At 54.3% G+C, this 23,719-nt stretch overlaps 1 protein-coding gene across 1 annotated transcript in view; it reads left to right on the top strand.

Moving 5' to 3' along the window:
* LOC133358849 (CLIP-associating protein 2-like) overlaps positions 1 to 23,366 on the top strand; it is a 46,921-nt gene extending 23,555 nt beyond the window's left edge. Inside the window, 21 exon segments of the mRNA XM_061577304.1 lie at positions 631 to 738; positions 2,435 to 2,542; positions 3,454 to 3,510; positions 3,851 to 3,954; positions 4,891 to 4,911; positions 7,529 to 7,812; positions 8,669 to 8,732; positions 8,911 to 8,913; positions 10,111 to 10,274; positions 11,245 to 11,323; positions 11,938 to 12,081; positions 12,488 to 12,637; positions 13,396 to 13,502; positions 14,281 to 14,428; positions 15,178 to 15,232; positions 15,663 to 15,678; positions 15,680 to 15,854; positions 16,047 to 16,175; positions 16,826 to 17,032; positions 17,859 to 17,975; positions 18,905 to 23,366. Of these exon segments, the coding sequence (XP_061433288.1) occupies positions 631 to 738; positions 2,435 to 2,542; positions 3,454 to 3,510; positions 3,851 to 3,954; positions 4,891 to 4,911; positions 7,529 to 7,812; positions 8,669 to 8,732; positions 8,911 to 8,913; positions 10,111 to 10,274; positions 11,245 to 11,323; positions 11,938 to 12,081; positions 12,488 to 12,637; positions 13,396 to 13,502; positions 14,281 to 14,428; positions 15,178 to 15,232; positions 15,663 to 15,678; positions 15,680 to 15,854; positions 16,047 to 16,175; positions 16,826 to 17,032; positions 17,859 to 17,975; positions 18,905 to 19,003 (2,339 nt within the window). The 3' untranslated portion in view covers positions 19,004 to 23,366.
* Positions 23,367 to 23,719: the final 353 nt, after the last annotated feature.

Raw genomic sequence — 23,719 nt, forward strand, 5'->3', positions numbered from 1 at the left:
CAGGGCCAATACCTGGCGTCATTTGCATAAATCATGCCCGTAACTCTGAATCAATCTCAATTAAAGGAGATGTTCCCTTGAGGGGTCTTTATGCAACTGGCTACTGGAGTCTAGTCCAAAATCTCGGTCGGAACCATCAAGTTCCTGGGAACTGACGCAGGGGCCCGAGCACAGGACTTGCGCGATTCTAGAAATGTCGTAAGTTGCGAGGCGTCGTAGCCCCGATTCTGTAAAAGGGTTCAGACACAAGCGTCGTAAAGTTACTGCGGGTGTGTAATAACTATGGTAACGCTACGCGTCGTCTGCTGGGAGTTAAAAAATCCCCCCGATGTCATTGGCTAGTGGGGCCATCGTGTGCCGGCGTCAGGGGTGCAAAATTTGCCAAATTAAAAAATTCACACCGCAAAGGACTAAAGTGGGATCGTGCGCACACACACACGCAGCAGCAGCAGCAGCAGAAATCGTTGCCCCCAACTTGCAGACCGATGCCCCCCAGGTGACTCCTTGCAAATGAGCCTCATCCTGGTCTCTGCGATGTCTCACCTGGTTCAACTAAAGAACTCGGAATCTCTGTGGGTGATTCTTTGTGAGTGTCCATTCTCGCCCCCCCCCAACGCCCCGTCCTGGCAGTTCGGGAGAGCCGCATCCCGCGAGTGAGCCTGAGCCAGGGCTGTAGCCGCGACACAAGCAGGGAGAGCAGCCGCGACCCCAGCCCCGTGCGAGCATTCGCGGCGCTCTGTGAGTGAGAGCACTCGCTCGCTCACTCACTCACTCTCTCACTCACCCGCTCATTCTCTCGCTCACTCTCTCGTTCACTCTCGCTCAATCACTCGCTCATTCTCTCACTCTCTCGCTCAATCATTTGATCACTCGCTCACTCGATCGTTCACTTTCTCACTCACCCGCTCATTCTCTCACTCACTCTCTCGCTCACTCAATCACTCGCTCGTTCACTCACTCGTTCGCTCACTCACACGACTGTGTATACACTGATCGAGGCACGAACACACAGATACACATACACCCGGCGGTCCCGTTTGGGCCGGTATATGACGGCGCGCCTTACCGCCACTTCTCAGAACACCAGACGCACGCGCGCCGGCCCCATTCAGAACGGTTCCTACTCCTAAATCCCGTCTGGTTAAACCCAGGATGATGGATCGTAGGCAGGCTGCCCTGAATGCTTCGAGCCGGCAAAGGTATTGCTGCAGTAAAGGGGCCCACGGTTTACGAATGTAGAGAAGAGAGGATCATAAAACGACCCGGAGCTTCGTGTGGAACGATATGCCAGGTGGCTTCCAATACAGCCACTGGTGGAGCCAGTGGGGGGGGGGGGGTGGCACGTGCCCCCCCCAATGATCCAATCGAAATCCCTAATTTCGATCGGATCATTGGGGTTTATTAGTAATAAATCGGCATTTTGCGACCCCCACTGTCACTCTGTAGCATATTATTACGTGCCAGGGACTCTATGAGATGATAGGACAATAGTCTGAGTCCATAATTGGCAATAAGTTAACGGCAAAGCGGTTATAAATGACTCAGAATTGCGCGCAGTTGTGTATACAGTCCACGACTTTCCTGAAGGCATTCAGCTTCAGCGAGCGCGATGCCGATCACACGATGCGGTTCGAATTCGACCCTCGATCGATGGCTGCGCCATCGCTGCACACGTGTCGAATAAAAAGCAAGGGACAAGTCATTACTTACTAACAACTCCTTACTTACTAACAACTCCTATCATTTTTCATTGCTGGAGGGGTTGCCCCCGCTACCTGAAAATCCTGGCTCTGCCATTGAATACAGCACCGGGATTTCCTCCGGTCACACCGCGGCTTTGTCCCGCACCCCGTGCCCTGACTGCCGTTCATCAAATTCCTGCCTCGCCTAAAGCGATGTTTTGATCCACCACCTTTGCGTCCACTTGCGCGTGTGTGTGCATATGTGTGTGCGTGTGTGTGTGTGCGCATGGGGAGCGGTAGAGTAGCGGTTAGCGCACTGCCCTATGAACCTGGCGACCCGAGTTCGATTCCCGCTCACGGCCAACACCGGTGAAGATTATCCTGAACCGGTCCTGGGCCTCCCCCTAGGTCGACTCAGCCTCAAATGAGTACCTGTTGTGTAAACATCTCTACTGGGGAGACAAAGGCGGCCGGACGTGGTGTTGGCCACCCACCCCCTCGTGCTCGCTAACAGCACTTGCCCCAACAGTCTGTTACAGGCTATACGGGGGATGTCTTTGTTGCGTGTGTGTGTGTGCGTATGTGTGTGCGTGTGGACATGTGTGCGCATGTGCGAGTGTACATGTGCGTGTGTGCGCGTGTGTGCGTGTGTGCGTGTGCGCGTGTGTGTGTGTGTGTACATATGCGCGTGTGTGCGTGTGTGCGTGTGGACATGTGTGCGCGTGTGCGTGTGTGCGCGTGTGCGTGTGCAGCCCGCGGGAGCCGCATCCCGCGAGTGAGCCTGAGCCAGGGCTGCAGCCGCGACACAAGCAGGGAGAGCAGCCGCGACCCGAGCCCCGTGCGAGCATTCACGGCACTCTGTGAGTGAGAGCACTCGCTCACGTAGAGATATCAAGACAAAGCTACCCCATGTAGCCTGGTCAGGATGTTGGGACGAGTGCGGCTAAGCGAGCACCTATGAAGCCCAATACGCTACACGAGGAGGCGGTGTGGAGAGCACCATGCCCGGCGGCCTTTGTCTCCCCAGCGGTGATGCGTACACACCGCACCACGAGGTACTCATTTAAGGTTGAGTCAACCTAGGCGAGACCCAGTACCGGATCAGATATTCGTCACTGATCTTGTCCGTGAGCGGGAATCAACATCCAAGCCTGCGGGTTCATAGTGCAGTGCGGTAACCACTGCACTACCACTCTCTCCCTTAGATTGACCTTGGCCACCACAAATGATAGCTCAAAGAAATGGCTTATCCCGTGGAAATGTATAGCAGCCAAATACTCAAAACGCATGTTTTTTCTAAATGTGGTGGGAAAATCCGGAGGACCCGGAGAACAATCCACGCGACCATGGGGGAGAGAGAGAGAAGCAAACACCAAATATACAGCAGCAGGCATCAGAGTCGGGATCGAACCTACGACCTCCTGCATACCAGGCGAGGTAGTTAACATCTCCTAGCCACTGTGATGAAGAATGAGAGACAGACACGCAAACTCCAATTATATAGCAGGCATCAGAGTCGGGATCGAACCCACGACCTCCTGCATACCAGGCGAGGTAGTTAACATCTCCTAGCCACCGTGATGAAGAATGAGAGACAGACACGCAAACTCCAATTACATAGCAGGCATCAGAGTCGGGATCGAACCCACGACCTCCTGCATACCAGGTGAGGCAGTTAACATCTAGCCACCGTGGCACTCACCTGATGACACAAACATAAGATGGACCTGTGTTCCCCCTCCCCTCTCCGCCCCTCCGCCCCCCCCTCCAGCCACGCGACAGCAGTCCCGCTCCACCAGCGCCCTCACCAACAGCTTTGTGCCTTCAGGTGGGCGAAGGGGTCGACGGGACGACGCGCGGGGCAGTGCGGGCTGTGTCCGTGTCCGTGCGTGCCACCCCGGCTAGACAAACCGATAGGGCGGCGAGCGCCGGCCCCGGCTGGCTGGCCGTCAATTCGGAAGGCGCTAAGCGACCGTTGTAAACCCGCGGTAGCATTGACACTCAAGGCAAGGGGATTAGAAATGCACGTTTAATTCGATTATTTAACACACCACCATCCTTGTGCGAACATTCATTGGTGCTCGTTAACAGCACTTGCCCCAATAGCCCGTTAAAGGCTACATGGGCGATCTTTGTCTTTGTGTGTGCTGGGTGCTGGGTGCATGTAGACCCCTACTCGCTGATGCAGAGTCGGGGAATCTCGTCGTCCGTGAACGCGATGCGATTCCTCGACCCGGGGTCCGACGTGGAGGCGGCTGTGGCGGATGCGCTGGTGCCGCATGGGGACACGGGGGGGGGGGGACACGGGGGGGGGGGACACAATGGGGGACACACGGGGGGGGCACACAATGGGGATACAAGGCGAGGGGGACATGGGAGGGGGACACACAACGGGGAAACCAGGGGGGGGGGGTACACGGGGGGGGGGGGACAAAGAGACATGGAGGTGGGGGTCAAGGGGACACGAGATATGGGACATAGGGACACGGGGACACACACGATGTCACAGGAATTCGTGGGGAGACGTGAAGACGCACAGGGACACAGACATAGAGAGACACAGGGAGACAGGAGACAGGAAGACATGAGACAAACTTGGACAACAACAACGACCGCCGTTTGGCACTCAGTCGCGGTGACATCACAACAGCACCTGTACCAGGCTAGGTGCACCTTCAGGCCACATGAAGTGTCGAAGACTCGCTGGCAGGAGGTCACGGGACAAACCCAGGTGCCATGGGTTGACTGACTGAGATGACTGGCAGATGCACCAATCGTGCTCCCCACTGTGCAAACTTTCTGCGTTTTAGCCAATGTAGATGCACCACTACCACCATCACACACACACACGTGTGCATGTACACAAAGACAAAGATCCCCCATATAGCATTAGCAGACTGTTGGGGCAATTCCTGTTAGCAAGCATCAATTAAGGCCGACACGGTACACGAGGGGGTGAGTGGCCAGCACCACGCCCGGCCGCCTTTGTCTCCCCAGTGGCGATGATTTTGCACACCACACCAGGTACTCATTTGAGGCTGAGTCGACCTAGGGGAGGCCCAGGACCACTTCAGACAATCGTCACTGGGTGCACACGTACACCACGAGACACACACGCACACACACGTCTCCCTGTCCCCCTGTCTCACTTCTTCCCGTGTCGTCCCACCCCCCCCCCCCCCCCCCGGTCATCTCGCTGTCCTTCTAGACCGGAAGCACCAGAGCCAAGGTGAGGCGGCGAGTCTGGTGAACTACGCTCATGACCGCACAGCGACGGGGGCGTGGGGCGTGCGCGGTGGTCGTGGGTGATGAGTGTTTGCGGTCGGGGTTGGATGGATAACGGACGGTGATATTTCACGAATCGCTGTGACAGGAACGGTAGAACATGGGGATGTGATGATCCTGTTTCATAACGGTAGATGATGATGATGATGACGCTGAAGAATGCCGATTCATTGTAGTTTAAGACTGTGGCAGATGAATGATGCCTGGCATGACGTTTTCTGATACGCCGCATACTATTGTAGTTCATACTCTTGGGTCTTTCGGTCATGTCACGTGAATAAAAAGTAATAAATCACGACGTTTCGATCGCAACACAAGCAATCGTCTTCAGGTGAGAGAGAGAGAAAAAGCTGCTGAGACAAGGTCTTATATAGGCCTGAGATGGGTGCATGAAGGTAGATAGGTGGAGCTTGCTGTTACTCATGGTGCTGATACTCATGCCGCTGCTTCCAGTGCCGGATTAAGCTAGTGCGGGGCCTGTAGCATTTGTTGTAAAGGGGCCCTAAATAAAAAAAAAACGAATAATAAAACACAATTTTCTAACTTGCATAGTAAAGTAATTGTATTCTTTCATTTGCTATACAGCCAGCTAATACGACAAATCGCTAACCTTCAACACCCAGTCGTTTATAAAAGTTGAAGGCGGTATAGTACTATAGTAATAGAGCAAGTGCAGAATCACTGAACCGGAATTGATAGCTTGAAAGCATTTAGCGTGGGGCCCTTGAAAGTGTGGGGCCCGTAGAATTTGTAGCTACTTTTGCTACTAGGATAATCCGTCACTGGGGGCTGCTGCTGATGAGGATGATGGCAATGCCGCTTGCTGATGGTATCTCTTGACCAGTGGTTCTTAACCTTTGCTGCAGCCTTGCACCCCTTTCCTTCTCCATCGTAATTTTTTTCTAAAATGTTAATACATACAAGGGGTATGATGACGCACCGTGGTTGTACTTGCGTGCCCGTGCTTAGTTTGTCTTTCGAATATTTGCCCCCTAAAGAAATCTGGCCGTGTCTCGTACCTCCAGAAAGGGCATCAGGGGGTGCGTGTATGCACCCCAGGTTAAGAAGATGATCCACTGCTCTTGACCATTGTTCTGCCGCTGACGGTAAAGTCACCTGCGCTGCCAATGATGACGCTATCTCTGTCCAACCTGCTGCTGCTGCTGATGATACCGATCTGCTGCCGATGATGACTGCTCAACCCGAGCTAATCATGCGTTGGCATCTGGATTTGCCTTTGTGCTGTTCGCCTTTTGGTGTCGTTCTCCGGTCTAACACCGGCGGCGAGGCGAGGCCACAAGGGAGGTTGTCTGGTGGAGGCCAATCCGCTTCAAAGACAATGTGTACTCTCATGTCACAGCGCGCTTGTTTGCATGTTTAAGCACAGAACACGACGTGTGGTTAATGCAGACGCGATGTCTTGCAACGGGTGCCCGTTTTCAGTGGTTCTTCATTGCAAGGCAGAGGTCGCAATCGGGTACCCGATACCCGTACCCTACCCGGCTACCCGTTTGCGACCCTGGTGCGGCCGGGTACAGGTACGGGTAAGGAATCAAAACCCGTTTGCGACCTCTGTAGCAAGGCCCCGCGAGGCCACTGACGGTCCCTGGTGGCCTTTAGTGCGGCCTCCGACAACTCCACACAACAGACAACTACACACAACACACAACTCCACACAACACACAACTCCACACAACAGACAACTCCACACAACACACAACTCCACACAACACACAACACCACACAACTCCACACAACACACAACACCACACAACTCGCGTGAAAGACACGCCCCACGTGCTGCTGTCAATACCCCCCAATGGTGTCAAATGCACGTTCGGCCCTCCTCGCACCGATGATGTCTTCTCGGCGCAAGTGCGCCCCACCCCCCACTGAAAATGAGCCAATAACACCGCTCCTAGTTGCTGTTCAAACATCCGAACGCCTCCTGTATTGATTCGCCGCGATCGATTTGCCTCGCCGCCCACACACCCTTCTCTACCCCCCCCCATCCATCTTCTTGGTTCTTTCGGTAAAGTCACGTAGAAGGGAAGTAATAAAATAATAAAACATAATAAAAATAATTTTATTATGTTTTTTTTATTACTTCCCTTCTACGTGACTTTACCGAAAGAACCAAGAAGATGAATCCCTGCAGTCACGAAAGCTTTAAATCGAAATAAGTATAACCCGTAAAAACAAAGTTTTTCACTATAAATCCTTTATATGCGTGGCGGCTAGAGTCCTCTCGTCCTCTGGCTTGAGATGGCTGCCACCTATGGGTCAGATGATTGTCTGCCAGTATTAAGCAATTGGTAATTAAATATTTAATTTGTTTTCCCTAAACAGTGTAAAATTTTGGAAAAAAAATTTCACGAACATTAATTGTCTCGCACAACGAGTCTGTGTGCAAAATGTCAGCTCGATTGGATCACGGGAAGTGGGTTAAAAAACGACCGAAATGTTTGCACGGTCGTAAGCAAGCAAGCAAGCACGCAAGCAAGCGAACTTAATATAAAGGATTTAAAAATACCCCCCTCCACTCTCTCCCGGCACGGCAGCGCAAGCCCGTGCGCCGCCGCTACGACGCCTACGGGATGACTTCGGACGACGACGCGATGAGCGACGCCTCCAGCGCCTGCTCCGAGCGCTCGTGCGGCTCGCGGGGGTCGCGGGGGGCTCACGGGGCCCCCCTCGCGCCGGGGGGGGCCCCGGGCCCCTACCTGGCGCGCCAGGCGGAGGACGTGGCCGACATCCTGAACCGCTGCGCCAGCTCCAACTGGGCGGAGCGCCGTGACGGGCTGCTGGCGCTGCAGGCGCTGCTGCGGGCACAGCGCACGCTCAGGTGCCGACACTGCGCATCCTCCTGCTGCACATGCTGCTGCACATGCTGCTGCTGCACATGCTGCACCTGCTGCTGCTTGCCCTGTTCCTCCAGTGCCTCCTCCTGCTGCTGCTGCTCCTACTCCTCTCTGTCTCCTGCTGCTGATGTTTGTAATGCTGCTGCCTCCTCTTCCTGCTGCTGCACATGCTGCACATGCTGCTGCTGCTTGCCCCGCTCCTCCAGTGCCTCCTCCTCCTCCTCCTGCTGCTGCTCCTACTCCTCTCTGTCTCCTCCTGCTGATGATCGTAATGCTGCACCTGCTGCTGCTGCACATGCTGCTGCACATGCTACTGCTGCTGCTGCTTGCCCCGCTCCTCCAGTGCCTCCTCCTGCTGCTGCTCCTACTCCTCTCTGTTTCCTCCTGCTGATGATCGTAATGCTGCTGCTGCCTCTTCCTGCTGCACCTGCTGCTACTGCTGCTCGCCCCGCCTCCTCCAGTGCCTCCTCCTGCTGCTGCTGATGACAGTAACACTACCGCCTCCTCCTCCCCACTCCCCCCGTGTGTCTCCCCGCGGTCTCCTCGTGTGTCTCCATGTATCTCCGCTTGTCTCCCCCCCGCTTGTCTACCTGCCGCGTCTCTCCTCCTGCGTGTCTCTTCCCCGTGTCTCTCCTCCCCGTGTCTCTCCTCCCTGCGTCTCTCCTCCCCGCGTCTCTCCTCCCCGTGTCTCTCCTCCCGGCGTCTCTCCTCCCCGCGTCTCTCCTCCCCGTGTCTCTCCTCCCGGCGTCTCTCCTCCACGCGTGTCTCCTCCCCGTGTATCTTCCCCCGTTTCACCTCCCCGTGTCTCCCCCTCCGCGTCTCCCCCCCGTGTCCCCACAGCCGCGTGGAGCTCAAGCGTCTTTGTGAAATCTTCACGCGAATGTTCGCCGATCCGCACAGCAAGGTGTGTGTGGCCCGCGCATCACGTGGCCGCGGGGCTGGTGGGATGTGTAAACAATTACGTTACCACGAGGAGAGGCCGACGTGAGACAGACGTTGTCCACTTGTGATGATTCTGTGTTGTGTATTTTACGCACTGTATGTATGGAGTGTTGCGTAGAAATGGGAGTCACATCTAGCAGAGGGTCAGTTTAACACGTCGTAGGCTTTCGCGAGCAATGTCATCCATAATACAGGTGTTTTTTTGGGTGAGATCGCGTGAATGTATAAATGTGTCGTTAAACCTGCCGCCGCCCGACACAGCCAACTAGTAAGGTGTGTCACATCTATGTGAGGGATGAGTATTGTCTGATCATTATTTTATCACTTGTGCACCTGATATCCGGTCACCTGGTCACATGGCCACCTGGTCACCTGATGACCTCCAATTCATTCGCACACCTGCGGACGAGCTAAGCGGCAGAGCTTATCCGCTCCACCATTTACAACGGCTGCGGAAATGAACGTGGCCCCATTTAAAAAATCATACATTTGATAGGCATGTGCCATTGGGGACGGAGGGAGGGGTGGGGGTGTGGGGGGGGTCCCGTTGAATTCCCATCGTTGTTTGTGGTGAGAATCAGGTGAGTTGGTGAGCGGTGGGTGTGCCGGCTGGATCTGCGACGAGAGTCACGCGAGTTGTAATGTCACCCCCCACTCGTAACGCAACGTCGAGAGGCGAATCCGAAATGCCCTTCTTGCCATTCCCCTAAAGTCTCCAACCCCTGTGCCCCCCCTGTGCCCCCTGTGGCCCCACGTGCCCGCTGCCCTGGATCGGGATTCTGCAGAGAGTGAGTTCCGCACAAACACTCGGCCAATTCTGATGCGGCGTACTACGCAGCCCCAGCACTGGGGCGGTGCGGCGGTTTGTGCTCAGCGCTGCGAACCCGTGTCCCCCCGTCCTCACGTCCCCCCGTTCTCACGTCCCCGTCCACCCACGTCCTCACGTTCCCACCCCCCCCCCCCGTTCTCACGTCCCCATCCCCCCACGTCCCCGTGTCCCCCCGTTCTCACGTCCCCCCACGTCCTCACGTTCCCGTGTCCCCCCACGTTCTCACGCCCCCATCCCCCACATTCTCACGTGCCCGTACAGACAATGTCCTCACGTTCACGTGTCCGCCTATCTCCACGTCCTTTCGTCCCCGTACCCCCGTGTCTCTATGCCCCTATACCCTCGTGTCCCATCCTCCTTACTCCATGCGTTGCTGCATCCACGCCTCTCCTCCCCCAAAACCACCGCATCCCAATCGCCCAACTCCACGCACCCACGGCCCATACCTCCAACGGTGCTCCTCACCTCTACCCCCCCCCCCCCCCTGTGCACCGCCCCCCCCCCCCCCCAGGTGTTCAGCATGTTCCTGGAGACGCTCGTGGACTTTGTGCTGACGCACCGCGCGGAGCTGCATGACTGGCTCTTCGTGCTGCTCACTCAGCTGCTCAAGAAGATGGGTGCCGACCTCCTGGGCTCCGTGCAGGCCAAGGCCCAGCGCTGTCTCGACGTCACCAGGTGAGGCCGGCGCGGGGTGAGGTCGCCCCGGCGTGGGGTGAGTTTGCCTGGTGAGGGGTGAGGTCGCCTGGTGAGGGGTGAGTTTGCCTGGTGAGGGGTGAGGTCGCCCGGCGAGGGTTGAGTTTGCCTGGTGAGGGGTGAGTTTGCCTGGTGAGGGGTGAGGTCGCTGAGGGGTAAGGTTGCCCGGCGCGGGGTGAGTTTGCCTGGTGAGGGGTGAGGTCACCTGGTGAGGGGTGAGGTCACCTGGTGAGGGGTGAGGTCACCTGGTGAGGGGTGAGTTTGCCTGGTGAGGGGTGAGTTTGCCTGGTGAGGGGTGAGTTTGCCTGGTGAGGGGTGAGTTTGCCTGCTGAGGCAAGCTGAATGAGGGGTAAGCACCGGGTGAGCCGAGCAAAGGCACCAGGCGAGGTCAGTTTGGTGAGATCAGGTGGGGTCACCGGGTGAGGTCAAGTGAGGTCAGCAGGGGTCACCAGGTGAGGTCAGAATGGTGAGGTCACCAGGTGAGGTCAATGCATGGTTACCTGGATGTTAAGGTCACCAGGTGAAAGCAGAACAGGTCAGCCATGTGAGGTCAACTAAGGTCACAAATTAGGGTGAGGTCAGTGTGGGGTGGGTGGTGTACTGCGGTGCGGGAGCGATGCAGTGGTGGGATGGTTACGCCATTGCTGCAGTGGCATCAGCTGGCGTGATTGTGACGCTGGAACGGTGCGATGTGATGGTGTAATCATGATGTTGTGATGGTCTGATGCCATGTTCTCATGCTGAGCGCATTAATGTGGACATGTTACGATGGTATGATGTGTTGGTATAGTGTGACGATGTGACGGTGTGACGACGATGGAACGATGCGAAAGTATGATGTGATGATATCATGGTATGATGTAGCGGCGTGACGGTACGGCGTGATGGCACGGTGTGATGACGATGCGACGGTGTGATGACGATGGGACGATGCGGTGTGCGCGCCCACAAGGGAATGCTTTCCCCCGGACCTGCAGTTCAACATCCTCATGCGCTTCGTGGTCGACCAGACGCAGGTGCTTAACCTCAAGGTGAGATGCGTCCTGCGTGCTCCACCGCCTACAAGAGACAACAACAAGAATACTCAAACACGCGCGCGACGGTAGGGGGAAGATGACGTTCGGTGGTCCGCACAGATGGGTTCACGAACCCACACTGCCATCCCTACGGCTTTGGCCGTCAGCGCAGTGGCGACGCTCGCGCCTCGCGGCGAGGAAGCCCCTGGGTTCGATTCGGGACCCCGGGCCACCGTTCCGTGTGGAGTTTGCGTGTTCTCGCTGTTCTGCGTGGATTGTTTCATCCGGGTTCTCCGGTTTCTTCCTAATAGCTAAACAATGACCACCCACTCGGTACAACTTGTGTCGGTCAAAACATCCCAATGCTGAAAGATCACCTGCAAATGTACCCAATTGGGATCATGCACAACAGCAGCAGCATCGCCCCCTACTTGCAAGCACGTGGCAGGACCCTCCTGACGACGAGTCTTGAGACTCAGCGAGGCATTGCTGGGTAATACAAGCGAAATCCCGATTTAAAAAAAAATCAACAGGTTCTTGTGAACGCACTGGGCCGCGTGACCTGGGCCGCGTGACCTGGGCCGTGATCGTCACCGCGCCCTCCACCCCCCTCCCCCCCGCTCCCCCAGGTGAAGGTGGCAGTGCTCAGGTACATCTGCGCGCTGAGCCGCATTATGGAGCCGCGGGGCTTTGTGAACGCGAGCGAGACGAGGCTCGCCGTGTCGCGCATCATCACCTGGACCACGGAGCCCAAGAGCTCGGAAGTCAGGAAGGTGCGAGGGCGCCCACGTGACCACACAAAGACAAAGATCCCCAGCCCCCCATTATAGCCTTGCAGTCTGCTAGGGGCAAGAGCTGTTGTTAGAGAGCGGCAACGGTGAATGCCGGCCACGGCTCACAAGGGCGCAACGCTCGGCTGCCTTTGTCTTCCGCCCCCTCTGGCCAATGATGTTTACTACACACCGCACCAGGTACTCATTTAAGGCTGAGTCAACCTAGGGGAGGCCCAAGACCGGTTCAGATGATCGCAGATCTGTGTGTGTGTACTCTTGGAGACGCAGACACACACGGGTCTGTGTTCCCTTTAGACGCAGGTATGTGTGTGCATCTTCTTTGTGATGCATGCGCACCCAGACCCACAGACCCGTGCGTGCGTTCTCCCTCCTGCCCCCCACCCAGGCGGCCCAGGCAGTGCTGATTGCGCTGTTCGAGCTGCACCCCCCGGAGTTCACGATGCTGCTGGGGGCACTGCCCAAGACGTTCCAGGACGGGGCCACTCGCCTTCTGCACAACCACATCAAGGCGGCACCCAAAGCCGGGGGCAACCAGGCGAGCCTACGCCCCCCCCCCACTCACCTCTTGAACCCCCCCCACCACCACCAGCCTCCAATACCAACAAACGGGACCAACCGCACACGTAACTTCCCCATCACTCCGGCACGGTGGTGACGGTCAAGGTGGTGGTGATGAGTGCGTTCGTTCTGATGATGGCGATGGTGATGGTGGGGGCGGCAGATCATGGGGATGGTGGAGATGATGGGGATGGTTAGGATGGTGGGGATGGTGGAGATGGTGGAGATGGTGGAGATGGTGGGGATGGTTGAGATGGTAGAGAATAACGCCATGGGGGGAGGATGGCGATGATGTAAATGAGCTTCACTTCGTCAGGTCATTGTCAGGTCGTGATTGGATCACGTGGGTCTGCTCTGGTCCAGTTGATTCAGGTGATGTCGGGTCACAGCGGATCAGATCACGTGGGTCGGGTAAGCTCACGTCGGGACAGATTTGGGTCAAGTCAGGTCAATTCAGGTCAGGCTGGGAAGGCCGTACGAGTCGAATAAGTTGCGGTCATTTTGTGTCGGATCAGGTTGGGTGGCGTCAGGTCACGTGGGTCAGCTTGGCTCCAGTTGAGTGGGCGTTTGGTTGATCAAGTCATGCGAGTCTGTGTAAGTGGGGTCAGGTCAAGGGGTCAGGGGTCAGGTCGAGTTGGGCCAGATCAGGATAGTTGGGTCGGGTCAAGTTGTATGGGTCTGGTTGGGTCACCCGAGGTCGTCGTCTGTGTCGCTCCCTTCCCCTCCCCGCTCCAGGCGTCCGCGAGCGGAGCTGCCCACCGTGCCCCCATGCGCCCCCCAGCGAACAGGGTCAGCCCCGTGACCTCGCCCTCCGCCTCCTCCCAGGGGACCGTGTCTCCCGGGTAGCCGCTCGCACCGCCCTTGACCACACACAACCACACTCACAGCCACACACACATTCAACCACGCACACCCACACGCACGCACAACCACACGCAGAGCCACACACACATTCAACCACGCACAACCACACGCACGCACACTCACAGCCACACACACATTCAACCACGCACAACCACACGCACGCACAACCACACGCACAGCCACACACACATTCAACCACGCACACATCACACGCACAAGCACACGCACGCTCGACTACGCACAACCACACGCACGGTCAACCACACGCACACTCGACCATGCACAACCACACGCACGCACAGGCACACGCACAGCCACACACACATTCAACCACGCACACCCACACCCACGCAAAATCACACACACGCTCAACCACACGCACACTCGACCACGCACAACCACACGCACGCACAACCACACGCACGCACAACCACACGCACACTCAACCACGCACAAGCACGCGCGCACAACCACGCGCACACAACCATACACTCAATCACGCGCAACCACACACATCCTCAACCACACACACCCTCAACTACGCACACCACACTCACCACACGCACCTTCAACCACGCACGACCGTGCACAATGACAAAGATTCCCCCCCGCATAACCTTCAGAGACTTTTGGGGGAAAGTGCTTTTAGCGAGCAGCACCCGCTCACCAGCCCACACGCACACCCGCGCCGTTGCGGCAGCAGCAGCGTTGCCGACCGTGCCCGTCTCGCTGCGCTCGGACGAACTCTGGCGGCAGGACGAGCGAGGCGGACGGGGAGGCGGCGGGGGAGGAGTTCTACCGCTCCCTGCGAGGCGTGTCGCAGGCGATCCAGAGCTACAGCTACCGCAGCCAGGAGGACCTCACCGAGCAGTCGGCCGCCAACGCAGCCGCCGGGCGCGAGCAGGTGATCGTCAGCATCGCCGCAGCCCGTCGACGTGACGGCCACTATCGTTGTTATCTTTCGATTTAAAGCTTTCGTGACTGCAGGGATTCATCTGCTTGGTTCTTTCGGTAAAGTCACGTAGAAGGGAAGTAATAAAATATCTTTTATTTTTATTATTTTATTACTTCCCTTCTACATGACTTTACCGAAAGAACCAAGAAGATCGTTGTTATCGTTGCCGTTGTTATTATCGTCGGTTATCGGCAGGGTCGGAATAACCCATCGGCTAGTAAAGCCTTTGGCCTTCGTATTTTGTACGCCCTCCATTAGGGCCTCCTTGCCATGTTGAATTAACAGCTGAGTGACGGTTGTTTTTGAATTAAGAATTCGTGCACTTTGCCACAGCTGAAGCGAGGAGAACTAATTAAATTGAGTGCGTTTAAAGAAATGAGCGGAGCGCACGATTTATGTTTGATGAATTTACCTTGGGTTGCATAACGTTGGTAATTTTACACGGGTAAATGAATCGATACATATGTGTGATGCCTTCATAGAAATATTTGCAATGGAATGTGGAACTTCCACTATTGGCTCAAGGGTGTAAACAGGAGATGGCCACCGGTGTGTGCTTATATCCGAAGTAGTGTGCTTGTATCCGAAGTTGTGCTTTACCTTCCCCCCACCAGTGGAACGTGAGGACTCGTTGCTTGTATGAGAACTGTGCTTGCACAAGGCGTGCTTATATCCAGCTTGTGTGTTGCCGTGTTCAGGGCACGGGGGCGGCATTGGGGAGGGAGGGCGAGGGGGGGCGGGACACCCCCGACAGTGAGTGGCGCTCACACCACCACACCACCACGTCCACGTGTGGCCACACGCACAAACGCACACCCATGCTTACACCCAACCATGTACCCACCCACTCACTCACTCGCTCAGCCAGCCATGAATCAAACCACTGGTCGGTCCACACACCCTACATTGACCTAACCACCCATGTAACCGTCTACACACCCACCCATGGACCCACCCACCCATCCATCCACCCATCCACCCACACCCAACCACCCATCCACCCACACCCACTCGCCCACCCACCCAGCCATCCACCCACACCAACCCACCCACCCATCCATCCACCCACCCACACCCGCCCACCCATCCACCCACCCATACCCACCCACCCACACCCACTCACACATCCAACCACACCTCCCCATGCTTCTCTCTCGCCCCCCCCCCACCCATCCCAGGCCAGGGTGGACCCCCGGCCGCCTCGTCCCTGGCCGAGCTGCTGGCCGAGCTGACGGGCCCCGGCGGGCGCCCCGAGGAGCGGCGGGCCGCGCTGCGCGAGCTGCAGCGCGCCGGCCGCGAGGAGCCGGCGGCCGCGTGGGAGGAGCACTTCAAGACCGTGCTGCTGCTCTTGCTCGAGACGCTCGCGGACGCAGACGTGAGCCAAGCCCGCAAGTAGTTCTGCGGCGTCCACTTCTGCGAGCCCGTCGAGCTTTTCGTCTCGGCGACCGGCCTTTTGCGTCTTCGCTCGGTGCGCCTTTGAACAAGATCGGTTCGTAACGGTCACCTGTCACCCCCCGCCCCCCTCCACCCTCCCGCTTATCCCCGTCGTCCTGACCGTCGCCCTCAGCACGTGACCCGCTCGCTGGCGCTGCGAGTGCTCAGCGAGTTCCTGCGTCGCCAGCCCACGTGCTTCCGCAAGTACGCGGAGCTCACCATCATGAAGGTCCTGGAGGCACACAGAGACCCACACAAGGAGGTATGGGAGGGAAGCAGCCACCACCACCACCACTCTCGCGCAACACCACCAAAATCATAACTGGTAAACAAAACGCTGTCGTCGATAACACTGTGGCTTTAATGTAAAAAGTATATTAGAGGGGATGTTTTGGTCAATAGCTCTTCTTCATAACTCATAAATAGAGGCTAGAGAGGTAGGAGAACCACAACCATCATCACAACTATAATCATCGCTGTTGCCCCCAGCACCCTAACTGAGATCAATCAACACCACAGACATTTCCACCACCACCACCATCATTATCGCCATCAGCTCAACCACCACCACCACAGCCACCACTAACACGATCACCATCACCGCAACGAATCCCACCGGCGTCACCAGTACCATCGCCTTCACCTCAAACCCAAACCTACACCGCCAACCGCCCTCAACGCATGCTCGCGTCACCCCACTCCCACGTCACCCTGGACCCATGCCACCCAGTGCTCACGTGCTCACCCCGCATCCACTTCACCCCACTCCAACCGTTCTAATCGGACCTCCGATTAGCACGGTTGGAGTGGTTGGCAACGTACGGCGCGAAAGAAGTTCACCACACATACAGTCTCTGACCCCGCTCCAACGTGACCCCGCCCCCCACCCGCCCCATGCCCGCACGCCGCTAGGTGTGCCGCGCCGCCGAGGAGACGGCGTCGGTGCTGGCGGCGTCGCTGCCCGCCGAGCAGTGCCTCAAGGTGCTGTGCCCCATCGTGCAGACGGCCGACTTCCCCATCAACCTCGCCGCCATCAAGATGCAAACGCGCGTCATGCAGCGGCTGCCGTACAACGCGCTCATCCAGCTGCTGCCCGACATCATCCCGGGCCTCTTGCAGGTGTTTGTTGTTGTTGTTGTTATTTCGACTGTTACGTGGGAAACTACTCGATTGGCGCTGTTGAAGGTAGCCTGAACCGACATTGCCCGAGTTCTGCGGTCCTGTATTAGCCACACGGGTAGACTTTGCCCCATGTACGGTTATGAAAGCTGGCTAGGTCTTTACAGCAGCAGCTCTGCTCCAGAGAGCGTTCATTCATTTATTTAAAGCTGCTTCTTGTTGTGTTTAGTTTGTTGTCCTTTCCCCGCACCTCTGATTAGTATGGCTTGCTATGTACGGTGCGAAAGAAGTTCAACATACATACGGAACGTTTAATGAATTCCATTGAGTGCCTGATCGATTAAGTCCCAGATTATTCTCTTTTTTTCCCTTCTTTCCCAGGAAATCTTTGCCGAGTCTTCTACATGAGGGTCCTGCCAACTTTTTTCAATAATGGGGCCTGATGTTGCTGCTGTGTGATCCCAATTGAGTAATTTGCAAGTAATTATACAACTTTGGGATGTTTTGGCCCATGCCAGTTACATTTTATGTTTTATTTTCTTTATCTATGGGAGGAAACCAGAGAACCCGGAGGAAACCCATGCAGAACAGGGGGAGAACACACAAAATCCACACGAAAAGGATTCGAACCCAGGCCCTTTTTGCTGCCACCACACTACCGCCCAAACAACAATCAGACGCACACACGCCTGAAAACATTATCGTATGTCAAGCGCCTTGAGTGAACACGCTCTATAAATATCAATTAGATAATTATAATCATCATCAGCCACTCCGAAGTTGGTTACAATGGCCGCCCCCCCTCTGCCCCCCCCCACCCCACCAGGGTTATGACAACGCGGAGAGCAGCGTGCGGAAAGCGAGCGTGTTCTGCCTCGTGGCGATTCACACTGCCATCGGAGAGAGCCTCACCCCCTACCTCACTCACCTGTCTGGCAGCAAGGCGAGTCTCCCTTTCACCTGCTACCGAATTCACTGCATTCTAAGATTAAAGTTGCAACTTTTACATTGCGAACTATGCACTCCAATCACCGTAAACCTTCCTGGATGACACGTGTAGGGAGACACTGGAGTGTTATAAACTTCACAATTCCTTTGGCTTTGCCCCTATATCCCATATGTACAGTGATACCTCGGTTCACGAACGCTTCGGTTCACGAACAACTCGGTTCACGACCAGAAAATTTCATAAAAATATGCTTCGGTTCACGAACTCCGCTTCGGTTCACGAACAGGAGCCGCGCCCATTTTTATGCTAATTCCAGGCTGTCACATGGTCGTGATTTATTGTAACGGGAGCGAGCAATGCAAAATCAGCCGAGGGAGTACCCGCCTCCTCCTCCTCCTTGGGGGCTCCCGACACAGGGTGCGCCCGCCTCTTCTGCCCTTCACGCGCAGGCTACACGCGCGCACGCACGCGCACGCACGCGCGCGCACCCCGGAATGAGCGGAGAGGCACACATGCGCCAGCTGTGACAGTCATCCCTCTTCACCTAAAAATAAAAAAACCCTGAGCGATGGATTTTTTTCCACGTATTTTCGTCAGCGTTGACCACAGCCCCCCGAAACGATCTCTCCTTGAAAAATCCATTATGCAAAAATGGAATGAGTGCCATGACTTTTTTGAAAAGCACCACCCCAACATAGCTATCACGAACAGAGTGTTAAATCTCATGAATTATAATGTGGTCTTTCAAAAAAAAGGTCAGAACGGATTAACCGGATTTACATTGAACCCTATGGGAAAATGTGCCTCGGTTCACGACCAATTCGGTTCACGACCAGAGTCATTTCACGAATTAAGTTCGTGAACCGAGGTATCACTGTATAGTCATTCACACTAAATCTGCCTCCCTCTGCCCCTCCCTACAGATGAAGCTGCTGAATCTGTACATCCAACGTGCAGAGAGCAATGCTGGACCAGGCTCGCCCGGGTCCCCGGCTCTCAGCCTCTCGGGTCAATGCAGCTGATGGCCGCTTCATCGCTTCAGCACCCCCTGTCAGCTGGGCAGCTCCCGATATTCAACCTAAGTTTCAGTACCCTCCTATTGGCTGGACAGCTCCCCACCCACCAACTCTATTTCGTGTCAGCACCCCCTATTGGCTGGACAGCTCTCCATACCGAAAACAATTCCTGTTTAACACCCCCTTTTTGTGTGATAGCTTTCAACACCCCAGCTGAATTATGTTTCAGAACCCCACCTATTGGGTGGACAGCTACCCCACTACCGAGTGTACTTTCTGGTGTCACCACACAATAATCCCTCACTTAAAAAGTACCCACGCCACGGGTATGGAGTTGATGACGATTGCAAGCACGGCCCGATTATAAATCACGCAAGTGTCGTTATTATTGGGCACACGTTGTCCGTAAGGGCAAGTTCTGCTCGGGTGAGCTATGGGAATTCGAATCAGCACTGACATTACATGTGTTTGAATACATGGTAAATATGCAGCGCAAACACACGCTATAATACAGCGCACGAGCTCTTAGAATGTAGCAGATGTCAATGCCTGGAATAAGGGCGTAAATTATTAAACAAACTCCTCTTCCCGTACCTTCACGGTGCCATTCTGAACAGAAAGGATTCGTTCTGAAAACACTCGTGAATTCAATTGTTTTTGCAATTTGGGGGTCATATCTTGGTATTATTTTATAGTTATACATCTATTTATCAGCTAAGATATTTCACGTTCAGAATCCCTGCAGACGGAACATCTCAATTGCAAGGTGTCCACACGCAGACAAACACAGTATATACACAATATACCGTGGCGTGTAGGCATTTCATTTTTTTTATCATAACGCCTCTTTACTCAGCCCAGCCTCACTTGAGTCTCAAGCACTCCTTTCTTGGATGGTCCTGCCAATTCGTTTTTTTTGTTGCAGTAGGGCACAATGGTCGCTGCTATGTGCAATCCCACTTGAGTAGCTTGCATGTATATTGATCAGCATTGGGATGTTTTAGCCAATACCAGTTACATCGTACGGAGGGGTTTTTTTTAGCTATGGGAGGAAACAGGAGAACCTGGAGGAAATCCATGCAGAATAGGGGGAGAAAATCCAAACTCCACACAGAATCGCCCCAGTCACGAATTAAACCCATCTATGGACTCGAACAGGACGAATGTACAATCTCCAGCGGCGTGAATATTCAGAATCTGTAGCGGTGTGAATCTCCGTGACACACAGCCGTATGAATCGATATTGGCATGGATTTGTAAGGCTGCGTGGATTTATGGTGTGTACACAGACATTGGTATGGATGTCAACTATAGAGCGCACAATCTATACCGCGTATAATGCTATGAATACATAAATCTGGACCATATAAATCTATATTAATCTGTGGACTATGTAGGGATGTGCAGCTACTAACGTTTCGACAAAATTACCATTCACTTAATGCGGATATTCCGCAAATCCAAATGGCAAAAGCTTTTCGGGGAATTTTTTTGTACAAGTGCATGCCAGATGAACCTCGGGCGAATATGGAAATAAATAGGAAGCGTGTCTATACAACAGTCAAGTGCACACGGTGTGCCCCTCACACGGTGATGCCAGTGGTAAACACAGCATCCGTGGCATTCTTTCTGCTGCCGTTATATCGTTCAAATCAAGATTGCCGTTATGTCTTGAACCGTTCATCGTTGCACGCACGCGGTCGAAGATGTGTCAAGACTTGCAGACGCGATGTGGGCAGTGCCAACCACTCGAGCTTGAGGATGACCGGGAGCGCCGTTCGTCCACCATCGTCGTGAGCCCAGAACATCATTCCGCTGTGGATGAAACAACGCGGAACATTTTGTGGGAAGCAATCGCAAGTGACTCGCGAACATACTTGCCCCGGTCATGGGAATGTGGATGCATATTCACCACTGGTGGATTGCAGACACTGCAGCGATAGCAGAAACAGCAGCAGCAGCTAAAACACATTCCTTGTGCGGAGGGAGCTGGTAGGAACGCTGGGTTGCTCAGTCAATGGCCAGGGTCAACGGCGGCGTGGTGTATTCCGCAAATATGCCCGACTGTGAGGGCGGGCACAAACCGGCGTGAGTAGGTTAAACGTTGAGTTTTATAAGGGCACCACAGGGTGACCAGCCCCTCCCCACCCAGCCCCGCCCTCCCCACCCAGCCCCTCCCTGCACGACGGACGGACGGACACAATAATCCCCTGTGGGCTGGTGTAACCAGGAGGTTCCTACCAGTCAAATCTCTATCAGCTGGCTTAGTACCAGCGGCAGTAATGGCACTCGTAGTTGGTGTGTTGGTGGTGGAGGGAGATTGTGGGAGAAGACCCATAATGAATAGGCATGCAACTACTCTACAAAACTCTCTTGCACCCTCCTGCATCCCACCCTCACAAAGAATCGACGAATCGTAACGATTTAACAATCGGCTTTAAAAAAAAATAACCGACTTGCTGTGATGCGTCCAGAGTTCCATCCCCACGCGATCCACAAACTCATTCATTCTTAGAGAGTTGTTTCTTCACAGAGGCTGGCGTGGTGGCAAACGTAGAGTGCGCGAAACACAAAGAAGCAAGTGGAGGGTCCTGCCAAAGTGGAGACGGAGCGAACTTTTTTTTGCGTGTGGGTACCGTGACTTTAGCGGTAGATCGAGACTGACTGACGGATGCTGCTAAAGTATATATTTGCCGTATTGTGTCTCTGTGATAATATGAGGGTCCAGACGATGACGTGATGTAATCGATGTTAATCATCGATTACATTGCATGGGCGACTAATCCCAGTCGGTTTCCTTTCGAGCGGCCCCTTGCAATGCGTCGTTTTTGCTGGAATTTGGGGCCGGAGGTGGAACCGAGACGCAACGAACGAATCAACAGAGCCCCCTGCTCACGATCGGCGATGATTAATCGAGAGTATCGGATTTCCACGGGTGAACACGCCTGTACCCGCACACAGCCTCTAAGAGATTAACAACACACAAGTTAGAAATCTCGCTTATTTCAGCTCTTCATCAAGTGTATTGTCATTGGCTGGGAACTTCGTGATTATACTGCGGATTATAAGACGTACCCGGAGAGTGAGACTCACGGTATTAATACGGTTATGCAAGTGTCGTCTCTCACACAGATACAGACCGGATTAAAAGATTAACCCCCAAACTTTGTTTTCAAATACATGGGGGTAATTCTAGATTTGAAGCTTTCGTGACTGCAAGGATTCATATTCTTAGTTTTTTTTCGGTAAAGTCACGTAGGTAAAAAATGTAAATGAATAAAAGTAAAATAAAAAATAAAAATCACGACGTTTCGGAGGCAACACAAGCCTCCGTCAGGTGGTAATTTTTTACCTACGTGACTTTACCGAAAAAACCTAAGAACATGGGGTAATGTCCGTCTTATAACCCGGAGAATGCGGTAGGTGATGCTTTTTTTATTGTATGAGGATGTGGGGGTTGGAGGAATGAGGAGCGAACGTAATTCGCACCGAATCGAACTAATTTCAACATTTCGTAATAATCAGAATATTTGAAGCTGGAGGAATCCGACGAAGCCACAAAGCGCTTCGACCACAAGAGGTCAAATTAACATTCGTGACCACGCCCTCTCACGACTAGCCACGCCTCCGCCGCGCACCGTCAGCCAATCGCGAGGCGGCTTCGATCGGCAGCTCGACGGTGATTGGCCGTTGGCTGCACGGTGAGCGGAGAAGTCGCACGCGATTTTATTTTTGTTTTCTTGGTTCTTTCGCTAAAGTCACGTAGAAGGAAAATAATAAAATAAAAAAAATTTTCTTGGTTCTTTCGGTAAAGTCACGTAGAAGGGAAATAATAAAATTATAAAAATAAAACATAATAAAATAATTCTCACGACGTTTTTATTATGTTTTATTGTTTTATTATTTCCCTTCTACGTGACTTTACCGAAAGAACCAAGAAGACGAATCCCTGCAGTCACGAAAGCTTTGAAATCGAAATTAATTTTTGTTCTCCCCCTTTTCCAGCCTCTGAGCAAGCGGATATCACCGCAACAAGCAGATCGATTACTTGAACCTTCACATCGACTGATCGTCATCCAATTCAACGATCCGGTTAATTTCATTTTTTCCGAGCCGATGGGACCGAGCGCGACTGAGTTGCATGCGACAGCGATCGCTTTGAAATGAGCACACGGGGGGGGTCTGGAGGGAGTGAGGATTAGGATGGGATGGGATGAGGAGGGATGATGATGATGATGGATGTAATTGCGCGATGATCCATGGCTGCCTCGTCATCTTGGCGGTGAAGGGGAACGTTGTTGATGGTTGCCGGGTGATTTGTACATCGCCCTTCCTCGCGCGATTAAATTGCTCGTTTGCACAAAGATGACACCTGGAGGGAGCGGCGGTGTTGTGGTGTGCGTCGTGTTGCCGGACTCTCGATTCCTCTAACATAGTTCGCTGTCACCACCGGTGACGATTATCTTGGACCTCCCCTAGGTCCACTCAGCCTCAAATGAGTACCTGGTGCGATGTCTTCTTGGTTCTTTCGCAAGCAGCCGTCCGTCCTCAGGTGAAGAACATGTCTGTCGGAAAGACAGCGTCTGAATGAGCACCACCAGGCTTGGCAGCGTATATTTAACCTAACCCTACTCCCTCCCTTTGATGCTGCTAATCCTGCACAATGCATGGGCACAATATTACCGAAAGAACCAAGAAGATGAATCCCTGCAGTCACGAAAG

The sequence above is a fragment of the Lethenteron reissneri genome, chromosome 7, assembly GCF_015708825.2.
Source record: "Lethenteron reissneri isolate LAM-NWPU_2019-01 chromosome 7, ASM1570882v1, whole genome shotgun sequence".
Lineage (NCBI taxonomy): Eukaryota > Metazoa > Chordata > Hyperoartia > Petromyzontiformes > Petromyzontidae > Lethenteron > Lethenteron reissneri.